General features: G+C 33.8%; 1 protein-coding gene across 6 annotated transcripts in view; it reads left to right on the forward strand.

Moving 5' to 3' along the window:
- GRIK2 (glutamate ionotropic receptor kainate type subunit 2) overlaps positions 1-13,522 on the forward strand; it is a 638,500-nt gene that overhangs the window by 528,978 nt on the left and 96,000 nt on the right. For all 6 annotated transcript variants that reach the window (XM_081251561.1, XM_081251565.1, XM_081251560.1 and 3 more), the window contains one exon: positions 2,132-2,349. In XM_081251561.1, coding sequence (XP_081107687.1) covers positions 2,132-2,349 — 218 coding nt within the window. The remainder of the gene's footprint in view (positions 1-2,131; positions 2,350-13,522) is intronic.

Below are 13,522 nucleotides of genomic sequence, written 5' to 3' on the forward strand. Positions count from 1 at the left end.
TCTATCATATGAGACAAGCATCTTTTATAAGTAGCACTGGGTTATGCCATTCCCCCTGGCAAATTGCTAGTCACTGGCTAATAACCTTAATAGCCTGGAACAAATTATTCTCATAATAAAGATCTGACCATAATAAAGATTTTTAAATGATTTTTCCTACCACTTTGGAAAATAAAATATTCTTTTTTACTTATATTTTATAAAATATTTGGAGACTTTTGAATATGTATACTGGTGAGATGAACTTGATATCTATATAATCTAGCAATTAGAAATAAGACTATATCTGATATCTCTAAAAATGATGACAAGTAGTCCGAACAATGAAAAATTCAAATATACATTTGCTTTGCCACATAACTACTTCACTGCTGGTGGATACATGAAAGAGGAACCCATACTATTCTGGCTGATGCCCAGCTCCCCAGGAATTAGTGGGATATAGTGCTGGACATGACGTTACCTTGAGTACATGACAGTCAGCCCCTAACCAGGCTCTGATTCACAAGCCTAGGAGGTACTCGTTTAAGTCCTTGGGTAAGATATGAACTTGTGGTAATTGGGCCATTTTTGTCGAATGTCTCCACTGTTTTTTTTTCTTTCCCAGTCTTGTTTGACTTTATTGGTGGTGTTGTTAAAAAAAAAAAAAAAAAAGTAGACTGGGCAGCCATAGCTGCTGATCATCTTGGGAATATTGAATATTTTAGTGTTTCGGTGTCCGAGTGTGTGTCTGACAGGGCCTAGGAGCAACTACGTCAGAAAGGTACTTTTCTGTTTTTTTTCCTTACAGAGTGGTAGGCAGAGTCTGGAGCTGGAGTTGGCTGTCATGTCCAAGTCTGTCTGCTTTTTAAAATGTTGTTTGTTTGTTTGTTTGAAATTGGAAGGGTGAGATGAACTGCAGTATAAGATGGGCTGTTTTGATACAGCCAAGTCATGATACCACTTCTTTTCAATGTTAACATGATAATTTGTTGTATTTTTCATTCCTTCTAAAGATATGTTACCTTACTGCATCCGTTATTATATTAAAAAATAAGTTAAACAAAACAGCAAATGGAGTCCATCTTTGCTTCATTCCATTTTACTCAAACCCTATTAAAATTAATTAATTTGTAGCCAATGCTTTCTTGACTGTAGGTTCAAAATGATTAAGTGAATAGTAATATATATATCCATAAATTTAGTATACTTTTTTAATGAAAAAAGTTACACATGCGATATGTGTTCATTTCAATATTAAGACTGCAAATAATGTGGTAAAACCAAAGGACTCAATTTAAAAATTGTTAGAATTTTATTTTATAACCTAAATTAATTAAAATTAATAATACTCAAAAGCAAAATATAATTATCAGATCTCATTCTCTTATTAATACCATGAGCAGGCAACTCCAGCCATGTTTTATAATATAATTATGAAATTTTTATATGTGTGTAAAAATAAATTTATGGCAATTTAACTATTTATTCTTATTCTGATTTCCCTCATTGAGGCTAACTATAGTGATAGGAGACATTTGTTTATGCATAAGAAAATAATTTACTACCTATTTTAAAATAAAAACTGGACTAAAACCCCACAGCTCAAGAAATGTGGATAATTAAAATTATTTTCCTACAACATTACTTTTTTAAATGGCAGTATAGACAAGATTTTTGGGCTTCATGCGCATGAAAAATGAAACTTTACATAAATAAAGCTTTTTAAGAAATGGATTGGAATGTACATTAAGTCATTTCTTCTAAAACCCACATAACTAACAAGATATGAAAATCTATAAAAGTGGTTTATAAACTAGAGAGAGAGAGAGAGAGAGATTTCTCCCTTCTAATGCTATTTTTATAAAGGTTACCCAGTCATTAATATGTAATTCTTATTTTGCACTGTCTCAGGTAGAACTTGAGTCTCCTGTCACTATAGGTAAACTCAGATGTCCTAAGAGACTCCGTATTATCTGAAATTAGCCTCTGCTCTCCCAATGGCTGTTCCTTGCTTACTACAGAGATATGTAAATCTGTGATTTAAGCTTTTATTACACAGTGATTCCATTCTGCCACTATGACCAAAAGTACCTGACTGCTGATCAAATTCTCTGTATTCGTTTCACCTTTTCCCCCCAATCTCTGTTAGGTTCTGAGCTCATGCCCAAAGCGCTGTCCACCAGGATAGTGGGAGGCATTTGGTGGTTTTTCACACTTATCATCATTTCTTCGTATACTGCTAACTTAGCAGCCTTTCTGACAGTGGAGCGCATGGAATCCCCTATTGACTCTGCTGATGATTTAGCTAAGCAAACCAAGATAGAGTATGGAACGGTAGAGGATGGTGCAACCATGACTTTTTTCAAGGTAAGTCCTACTTGTTATCCAAAATTTATGTATTAACATGATAGAATGCCAACAAACCTTTTTCTATTAATGAATTTAAGAGTGTAGCAAAATTGTTATTTGTACAGAACAATCAATAGCATATTCCTCAGGTGGTGGAGAGGTATACAACTAAATATATGACCATCAAGGCAAAACATTTTTATACTTGCAAATGGCAAGGAGTTGTTGCTTTATAAGTATTCCATTTTTGTTTGGAGGAGAATCTGTAAAAAAGTAAAATTATTTTTCCCCAACAAGGTTTTATCTTTGAATGTAAATAAATAAATATACATATTTACTGAAACTTGAATAGTAGAGTTGAGTCAGACTCTACAAGGCGTGGGTATTCCAGAAGAATAGAATGATTACATGTAAGAATGTTTTCCATACAGACATTTCTTTCTGTTATGACGAGACAAGGTCAACTTGTTCAGAGCCTATAGAAAAAGAAGGAAAATAAGGACTGGTAGAAACAAGCAGAAACAGTTCCTATTCTCTGGACATTCATCCATCTAATATTCTGGAAGGCACAGAATCTCAAAATGGGCTACCCCATTGAACTTGCAATGGTTTGCAGTGGGACAGCAAGGATTTTATTGAAAAACAATAAAGTAGGATCAAAACATTCTCAGAATCTGGGAACTTGGTGCAGCAGAACTGAAATCTTACCCCAGGGCTGAACACTCTATAGAATGTCACCAAGCAACAGCACATTCTTTCTCCTTGAAGTATAACTTCAGCTATAGCTATATAAAAACTATATAACTCAGCTATAGCCTGTAGGTGTTATGGTCTCTTTTGAGAATGCCTGTATTTTCAAAGTAAGTCATATGTTTTACAAAATGATGCTGAAATCACCTTGTTTCTATGCAACTTATGACTCAGGTTTTTCAATTTCTGCAAATTCTCTCTCTGGGTTTGGTCTACCTGAAATCTCTGTCTTTGCCACATATGCTAATATAGTCTGTCTTTCCAAAAGGTATCAAAGGAAATGCATATCCTCTTTCATGGTTATTAAAAAAGATTTCTGCCACATGTTAAAAGGGCATTTAAATGGTATCAGATACCTAATGTGAATCACTTAATACTTCTGAAACATAGTCTACAATTTAGAATCGTTGGTAAGAGGGAAAGAAACTGTGGAATTAGAGAAACCTGAGCTTAGTTTCAGACTCCACCACCTATTGGCTGTATTTAGATGAGACACTGCCCCTTGTAAACCTCTGACTCCTCATCTCTAAATTAGAATGACTAACAGAACCATTCTCACAATTTTTTTTAATGTTAAATGAAAGTTCTACACGATATGCTAAGTGCCTAATAAAAGCTTGATAGACATTATAAATTACCATTACTAGAATACATGGCTAATTTTAAAAATTCAGAATTTAGAATGATTTTAAACATAGTCAAGTAAATTATGTTTCTATGACCCACAACTAGATAATTTTAAAATAGATTTTAAAAGATCACACCATGTTTATCTTATTTAAATTACTTCATTCTTCTCATTATTGTTGTCACGAAGAAGGAATAATTTGATAAGTGAAATTTTTAAAAAATCTGAGGGGGCAGTTTTCAGAAGCTATTTTCTAGGCTATGTATTGTGAAATAATATATTGAGATGCAATTAACAATTCTTTTGGGAATTTATGCCACATCACAGGTAAAGGGAACTTTAAAAATTATTTAATATGAAAAAATGTTCTTTCTTAATTTTAACTTTTTTTGGTAATCTAATAAGTAGGATGTCTTATTTCAGCCAGTTTCATCATGCATCATATGCTCTCAATTATATGATATGGATGTTCAGTTTTAAGAATAAATTTTTATTCAATAAATATTTACTTATCTCTTATGTGGAAGGGATTGGGTTAAACCTTAGACAAATATTGTGCATCTCCCAGCACCTCCCAACACTTGTCTACCTCCTGTATATCTTTCTATTTCCTTTACCACCATCCTGGTTCAGAACAGTGTCATCTCTGTCCAGGGTTTTGCAACATTCCTCTTTCCCAATTTTTTTCCCTATTGTTCTCTACACTCTACAAGGTGACTTAACACCCTCCAAAATCACCCCCCCTTCTTTGCTTTAGGATAAGAACCTAGATCCTTATCAGGTTTACAAGGCACATCATGGTCTGGCTTCTTTTTAGTTTTTAGCCAGCTGCTCTCACACTCTAAACTTCAGCCAAACTGGTTAGTCCGTGTCATATGATGACTACATGATACACCTCCTTCTGTTATGCTTTTCTGCCCTTATCTACCAACTTAATTCGTTATATTTTCTTTATTCCTTGGATCCAAATTCAGTTCATCCAGGCAAATTTTCTTGATCCTTTCCCCTACCCAAATCGACCCAGTCTGGGTAAGATACTCCTTTTTTAAATTTTCTGAGCACTTATACCTCAGTTATTAAATTATCACCCCAAATTGTATTCCATTAATTCTTCTGTTTCCATACTACACTGCACAGCACAGGTACCTCAATTGACTCTGTATCATTTACACTTGGATCTCCAGTTCCCAGCACAGACTTTGCATGTGTTTTGGGCTCTATTAGTTAACAGTTGCTACAATAATGTTGCTTAACAAATGACCAAAAACTCTTAGTGGCATGTAACATAAACCTTCATTGAGCTTATAAGTCAGCTGTCCTACTCCTAGAAATTTGAAGGCCCAGAGGCTTTTCTATTAATACCTTTGGAACAGACTCTATTTCTGCTAAGCTTTTTTGGCCTTTAAATATAGCCAGTTGAGTCCATTTATAATCTAAAAACCACACCCACTGTTCATATTAAAATGTGCCTCTCTCTAGATTTAATCATTGCTACTTTGGGCTAGAAGCTTTTTAATCCAGAGGAGAAAATCTACAAGGCATTTCCTTAACTTTTTCAGAGGTTTTAACAAAGCACCTCAAGGCAACATGCTTAATTTGATTTTTAATTAAGGCCTGGAGCCATGTTGAAACAATTTTGAGAACTTTTACTGGCTTGAGATACTGAAGATCGCAAACAATTTTATGACCCAACCGTACAAATTCTAGCTCCTTCATATCACCTCTAAATTCTGTTTGCAAACTGCCCAGTTCTTTATAAAACTATTTCCTCGTCCTCCTCTTTGTTGTTCTTCTTATTGTTAATAGTCTATCTCTTTCTTGTACTATCTTATCCTATGTAGCTAAATTTACCAGCTGGTACTTTGAATATTAAGTCAATTTGTCTGAATATTTCTTTGTCCAAGTCCAGAAGATTATTAGTATGTTTTCTATCTTCTAAGTTACTATAAAACACACTTTAAAAATATTATTTCCCCCTAAGTTTACAGATTCTCATTTTCCCAACCTCCTCTAATGATTTCATTGTCATCTGTTATCAGTGTTACATAGTTAGGTTTTCTTTAAGGTGGCAACTCACTTTTTTTAAAATCAAATTCTGTACAGTTATCTATTGGCACAATGAATATTGCATTCATTGATGGAACATCTATGACAGAGGTTTTAGGTAGAATGTGTGTTTACTTTCAAAATTTCTCTGCTCTGTAGAGAGCTAAAAAGTTTTCTTCAAAACACGTAGCCCTCTATGGCATTTCCGTTTTAACCTTGGGTTAAAAAGTCAATTTATTCAGAAGTGTATGAAGTTTACAGTGTTAGGAATGCAAGCAAGTGGATTAATCCATGGGGGGGGTAGTTTTATTTCTTGTTACTTAGCAACAAAGAGGGTTTTATTTTGTTTTGTTTTTTGTTTATGCATAGTTTCCCTCTTTAGAAGAACTCAGTACATTCTAAATGCCAGCTCATTAATCTTCATAGCAACCCCTAAGGAAAGTAGGAAGCAATTATCATTATGCTCATTTAACAGACGAGGAAACTGGGCCATGGAGAGGTTAAGTGACTTATTAATTATGAAAGCAATAGCCAAGGGACCCATAGTATCAACAATAAAAGTAATAGCCAAAGACATCATGGCATATGCATCATTACTCAGAAGAGCTAAGTGCATTAGTCATTTTGGCTCACCTACATGACCTCAACTGCTTGATCATATTAAGGTTTTAAAACATTTGCCTTAAGCCATTGGGGCAGATACAACTATAACACGTTCTTTATAGTCTGCTACTTATTCTGACCTTATCAGTTCAATGGTCTTCTAAAATTAAATTATGCTGGGGTGACAGTATAGGTTTGTAAGCCTGGTATGGCATGCCTGTAATGACTTTTTGAAAGCTTGAGTGAATTTTGCTTCTTAAATGCCAAAAGAACATAAGTAATTTTTGAGTCAAGGGATAGAATGTAAAAAGTTGGCAGTTTATTGCATGCACTTAATAAATGGATTTAGAAACATACCATTCATTAGATATTTCTTAATTTCTGTAAAACATAATTTCTGTTATTTTTATTTAGAACAGTGGTGATAATTCAATTATAATATATTTACTATAAAGAGATTTATACATTAGAAAAGTAAAATATCAACATGGCATCTGTAGTTACTTTTCAGATTGAAAAGTGTTTTCTGAAATAAATGTTTATTTCCTCCTCTTATATTGATGGTAGAATACTTGGGAATTTCCATTTTCCATATTCAGGAAATTGACCTACAATAGTTTTTGAAGATGGGAAAGATATTTAAAGTTAGTTTTGAATTTATTTTATTTATTTTTATTGTGATATAATCAACATACAGCATTTTGTAACTTTAAGATGTACAGTGTTTTGATTTGAGAGATTTATATATTGCAATATGATTACCAGTCTAGCATTAGCCAATGCCTCCATGACATTAAAATTATCATTTCTTTTTTGTGGTTAGAACAATTAAGATCTTGCTTCTTAGCAACTTGGAAGTTTAGAACACAGTATTGTTGACTATAATCACTATTCTGCACATTAGATCTCCAGGACTTATTCTTTAAAAGACTTTTATATTTTATATAACAAATTCCTCATTGAGTATGGTCATTGCAAAGAAAAAGTTCAGTAATTATTTGCACATGGATAGAACTCAAATATGTCTTTAATTGTGTACCAGATTTACTACTTTATATATTCTAATCATTTTCCACCATTATCCAGAAGGGATTCTTTGACAATATAATAATTAGAAAATTCACTATTGTACTTTAGTACCATAGTAAGTACAGAGATTATTTCTTAAATACTTGCTCATGTAAGAGTTGCCCTGTTTACTTAGGTGTTACTAACCAGCCACATAGCTTTGTTTTTAGATAATTTTATTTACCTGGAGTCAGTTTATGCTTAGTAATGACAACCCCCTTTTCTCCTCAATAAGTTAGAGAAAAAGGGTCTCAAATGTCAGCTTCATGTCTCACATGGGGGATATTGTCCCTGTGCCTAGAAGGTAATTTAAAACTCAAATATTAACATGAGCATAGATATATTAACATCAAAGTTTAGTGATTAAAAATTTTGGCTTGTTGATAGAAAAACAAATCCCTATGCATGCATCATAAATTCTAGACCAGAGCACAGTAACACTAGTCATACTGACTACTTTCTCAGAATCCCGTTAAAGCACTACTTTAACTCATAGGGCTAGTTTTTTATGTACTGAAGTCCTAGGAAATATGGCAACCAGTAGAACTAGATAACATATACATCATATGGAAATACGGTCTTGTCTGTGATGAACAGTATACCACTCTGATGAATAAGAGAATATTCTTGATTTTCATATCAGTTTTCCTTTCTCAAGGGATAGAGTCATTATTTTGTCCTATTTGGATAGATCCACTAAGTTTCAAACATCTTTAAAATATCCATTTGTTTAAATCAGTAGTCTCAACCTGTCTGCACATTAGAACATTAGAAGCACTTGGGGAGCTTTTAAAGAATACCGAGCCCCACACCCCTCTCTAAGTCAAGTAATTAAAACTCTCTTGAGGTAGGATCCTGGGCATCTGAGTTTTTTGTAACCTCCTCTGGTGATTCTAATGTGTAGAGAGAGTTAATTTAATTTGAAATTTAAATAACCCCTTCTTTATTGGCAATAATAGTTAATAACTGATTTCATCTACTTCCATTTCTTTCATATTAGGGTGGGCATTCTTCTCTTCTGAAACCCAGACCCCATAAAATATTAGAGGCATGAAATGATAACTCCGCTGACCACATTCTTACTTCTTTTGAATTATTTACCTGAATGCGTTTAAAGCTTTTTCAACAGATTTACCGAGAATAAATAATCTAATTACATATTCACTTTTGATAACATTCCTGGAGGCCCCCAATAGGAATGCATCAGAATTGTGTTGTAGCAGTATGAAGAAGGTTAGAGCTTTCTCCGAAAAGTATGGTGGGGTAAATCCTGATTTTTGCTTGTGTCTCTAAAAAGTTGAGAAAATATATGTTCTATGGGACTTGAGCAGTGAATATATTCACCTTTCCTTTATAAACTTTTATTGCAGTTTCTTCTATCATGGGGGGTGCGCAGAGGGGAAATTAAAGAAGAGACCCATAAAGGGGCATATTAGAGTATTGGAAGGATTGCACATGTGACTTTTGTGTTTTCCTAAGCAGGAGGAGATTAAGAAGAGGTGAAGTACTTCACACTATAGGTATATATTAAGTTAGGTTCTGAGAAGTAGTTTGAGATTTGGGCTCAGGTAGTTTTCTTACCTGAGCTTATTGTTCGATCCTGTAATATTTAGTGAACTACTGTCACTCCTTTCCTTGTTGTAGAAAAAAGAATGTACCTATATTAATGGATGGGGTAGCTTATTACATAATTTTAATTGAAGGCTTCCTTTGTGTCACTTGATAATTCTTCCATATCCCCCTGCAGATCTAAAATGAAACAACATGTTCCTCAAACATGACATTCTGCCCTATCTTGGGGGATGGAAAAACAAGATATATTTAGGCTTCCAAGCCAAAATCTGTTCTAGTAACTTGCTTGCAAGTTACTAACCTGGGTAATAACTCTATGGTTATTTAGAATAAATAGAGACTTCATTTTGAATTTTTAGTTTACTTCGTGTATTCAAGTTTGTGGATAATTTACTTTTTAAATTTTTCTACATACTTAAATGAGTGAAAAAAAAAGCTTTATGTGATTGAACGCCAGTGTATCTGAGCAATTCGTTTAGATTAATGATTAACATTATTACTGAAATTTTCATCTCTTCACGTTGACGTGTTCTTCCTCAGACACTTTTTCTAGAAATCTAAAAAAAATATCTCACCAAAGATTTTTGTAGTCATATCATTTCTCTAACTCTCCCATATTATTCTTCTTTTCTATTAATGGTGTCAAGATATTGGTGTGGGTAATGGATTACTGTTAACATTAGGTTAAATGATAATATTTTGTTTAATATTATAAACTGGTATTTTTGAAGTGTTTTTGTATTCTTTTCAGTGCCTCTTATGGCTTTGATATTAATTAGTCCTAAGTTTGAAAAATTTAAACCACTTCTTTATGATGCATTTAATTTATTGGCAGAGTAAGGGGGTGATTTTTACCCAAAGAGGTTGTCTTCCTCCCCCATCCTCAACTAACAAACACACAATTTATTGTATGTGAGGCCTGATCCTATGTTTACTACAGGGATTTGCATAAGGCCTACAGAAAACCAACACCATTTTACTATGTTCCCATTGCAAGAAATAAAATGGTGCCTTTGAGGAAAGCTGCTTCATCAGACACTAGTTTAGCATGCCAAGTTACAGCTATCAACGGTGAAACAGCAGATGTGAAGGCTAGTTGGCATCAGAGCATATGAGTCAAAGACTTTCCTATGGGAAAGAAAGTGCTCCATTACACTTTATCTATACTAAGAACATTGGTTCTATCAAGCTGTCTGAAAATTAGAATATGATGGGTTTTATTACCCTAGCTCTGCCAGAGTGAATTCAATAGTTAAAAAGTAAGCAATAACACCATTCTGGGAATTGTAAGTGATTGGAGTTTCAATGTATTTAAACTTGGAAGGAGTAGTAACTTTTATCTTAGCTTGTCTGAAATATCACAGGGACAGAAGTTTAATAATCCCTCTCTAATTGTTACATTTTCAATATGTACGAATGAAGCTTTGGGGAACTTGAAAGGAAGAAGTCATGTATTTGACTGAAGTGTAAAGTCTGAGAAAAGATGTTTTAATTCCCTTGGAAAGCAAGTGTGTGAGGCTGCTGTTATTCCAGGATACACTGTGGTTCTCTCTCTCCTTTGCCCTCCTTCCTCCGCTCTGTGCAGGGACCACTCTTGCTGTTTGTCAAGTCAGGATGGCAGCTCAAACACTGCGTCACACCTCATCAATCTTAGGAGAGAGGGCCCCACAGGGAGGGAGAAAACTCGAAAGTCAGTTAATGGAGTGATGTTGAGCTGTCATGTCAAATGCTGGATAATGGATAATATTGTCACTGTAAGAGTTCATAGCCACTGGTTAGGCAAAAATTTGAAGGAAATTCAAGAAGTGCATATTTTTGGATACATAAAAATAGGCTGAGATAAATATTATCAAAAGCTGGCATGTTTTATTTCTTAATAATGAAAATGAAAAATTTATTTCTTTTACATAAATAGCTGAATAAAAGCATCATTTGGTGTTTCTAAATCAAATATACAAACAAAAAATCCAGACTCTGTTTTGTAAATTTTTTGAGATTGTATTTACTGGCATTGTGGCTAAGAGCTATTAATCATGCTTATTGTTTTTTGTGGTCTTTTTTTTGAGGGGGACATCTAACTTTAGAATATCCAAAAAGACATAGTATTCCTCTAGATTGTCCATTGATTACAGAGTGAAAACACTGAAACTTCTACTAAATCCAGAATGTCCTTGGCAGTTAATGTTCTTGATTTTGCATGCACTGTGATGTCTCTTTGGAGGGAAGCTATTCTTTCTTTGCAAATGGAATTTACACTAATTAGCATCTTTGGTCAGCTGAAGTTTCTTTTGTTCATTTGTCTTCTTATTTCTTTCCAGAAGTCCAAATAGCGGTAATATCACTTTGTTCTTTGATATTAAGAGCTGATTTAAGACATCACATGGTAGTTTAGTTGGTCCTTTCATTTCATCATAAAGCAAAATGAAGTTCACTATTACTTACTGCTGCTGCCATCTTTGATACTTAGATTTTTATTTAAAGACAACACAGAACTGTTATTCCCCTTTGGAAGCAAACAAAATATAAGATCATGAGTCCTTCTGACACTCAATGATTTGATACTCAATCATCATGCATATTCACAAGTAGTAAACAATTTATAACTCATTCCTAGTTTTTTATATCCTTCCTCCTAACCCCACACAGATTGGGAAAAGAACAAAATAAACTTTAGAGTTCATTAATAGGTGTTGATAACTGCAAGCTGACTATAACAGATTCCTAAAAATATTGCTTTTAAAATATGACTAGATTAAACATTACTGCTAAATGTCTTAAAGGGATCAGATTCTAAAGTAACTCAAATTTTTCTTTTTGCTGTAATATTAGTGACCCTGGCAGTGTCTACAATTGTTTAAATGTCTAACGCATACTGGTGAGCACTTTCATTGACCTCCAGTATGCAGAGAAATTCTTCAATAGTAATAAATAAAGAACATTTCGGATGAGTGAATGTGTGTGTATGTGCAAACATGTGCTTGAATGAGTGTGTTCTGTAAGAATAAGACATGCCATCTTAATTGGAGTTAAATTATGGATGATTACATAATTTATTTTTCTTATACCCAGTTTCCATATGAAATCTGTTTTAGTAGAAGAATAGTACAGTGTTGGCAATAAATTGTACTTTTATCTTTCCCGACAGCATTTGAATAATACTTTTGATTGTTATTAGCCTATGATTGTTATTAGCCTATTGTATACACCATAGCATTAGTGGAGTGCAGTGAAAATATTTGATTATCTCTAAAAGTAGGTGTTTCATTTATTAAATATTGTAATTACAGCTCATTAGAGGCTACACCATAATTTATGGCTACACCATAAATTAGTTTGCTTTGTAGGTCCCTTGACTGTTTTCAGAACACTATGAGTTTGTGCTTCACTTTAATTTATTACAAAAACAATTAAATAAAGACCAAAGAATCAGAAAGAAGCATTAATAATGGATATAAAGAATTGTTGAGTCGCTGCAATGCATTTTAACATAATGATTAAGTGCATAGCCTAGATTGTGGCATGAAATCCTACATCTGTCTCTCACTAGGGATTTATTTAACCTCTCCAGGCTTCTGTGTTCTTATAGGTAAGAAAGTATAGATAAACTGGGGATATAAGTTTGTGTCGTATAGATCGTTTACATAAAACACTAAACATGTGATAAACTCTCAGTACGGACTTACTGTGATTCTTATTGTAAGGCTTAATAGTTGAATTGTTAAACTCTGTGGCAGATGAAACCATTTCCTCCAATATAAATGCTTGTGTTCCTGGAAATACATCCAGTTTACCTATGGTTAATGTTAAGATCTGACACTCAATTGCATTTTTGTTTAGTTAATAATTTGATCTTGATTGTAGATTACTTTAAAATAATTATTTAAAGATAATATTCTGGATTACATTCTTATACAGCTGAAAAAAAAATGCATCATGAATTCACTTCCATCCATATCTTATACATAGTTTTTTTTTTTTTTCTTTTTTTGCGGTACGCAGGCCTCTCACTGTTGTGGCCTCTCCCGTTGCGGAGCACAGGCTCCGGACGCGCAGGCTCAGCAGCCATGGCTCATGGGCCCAGCCGCTCCACGGCATGTGGGATCCTCCCGGACCGGGGCACGAACCCGTGTCCCCTGCATCGGCAGGTGGACTCTCAACCACTGCGCCACCAGGGAAGCCCCATAGTTTTTTAATTAATGGTCTTTTATTAATAGTTTAATTAATGGTCTTTTTATTAACATGTGAGATTTGCTTTGACAAACAATTCATATTCAGAATTAATGCTTAAATAGAAGAAAAACTCCCATTTTTCATTGTTCTTCCTCTCCATGAATATTAACTATTGTAATTCTAAGCAAATTTCTTTTTCTCTTATAAAAATAATGCATATGACTCATGAGAATTTTAGGAAAAGAAGGGGAAAATGTCCCAAGTCCAACCTCCAAAGACAGTTCTTAGTATCTTGTCACAATAACCTCCAGCATTTTTTCTATAGATATATAATATTTTGATCTCATTGGTTTT

The sequence above is a fragment of the Mesoplodon bidens genome (genome assembly GCF_964165515.1).
Source record: "Mesoplodon bidens genome assembly, chromosome: 12".
Taxonomy (NCBI): Eukaryota; Metazoa; Chordata; class Mammalia; order Artiodactyla; family Ziphiidae; genus Mesoplodon; species Mesoplodon bidens.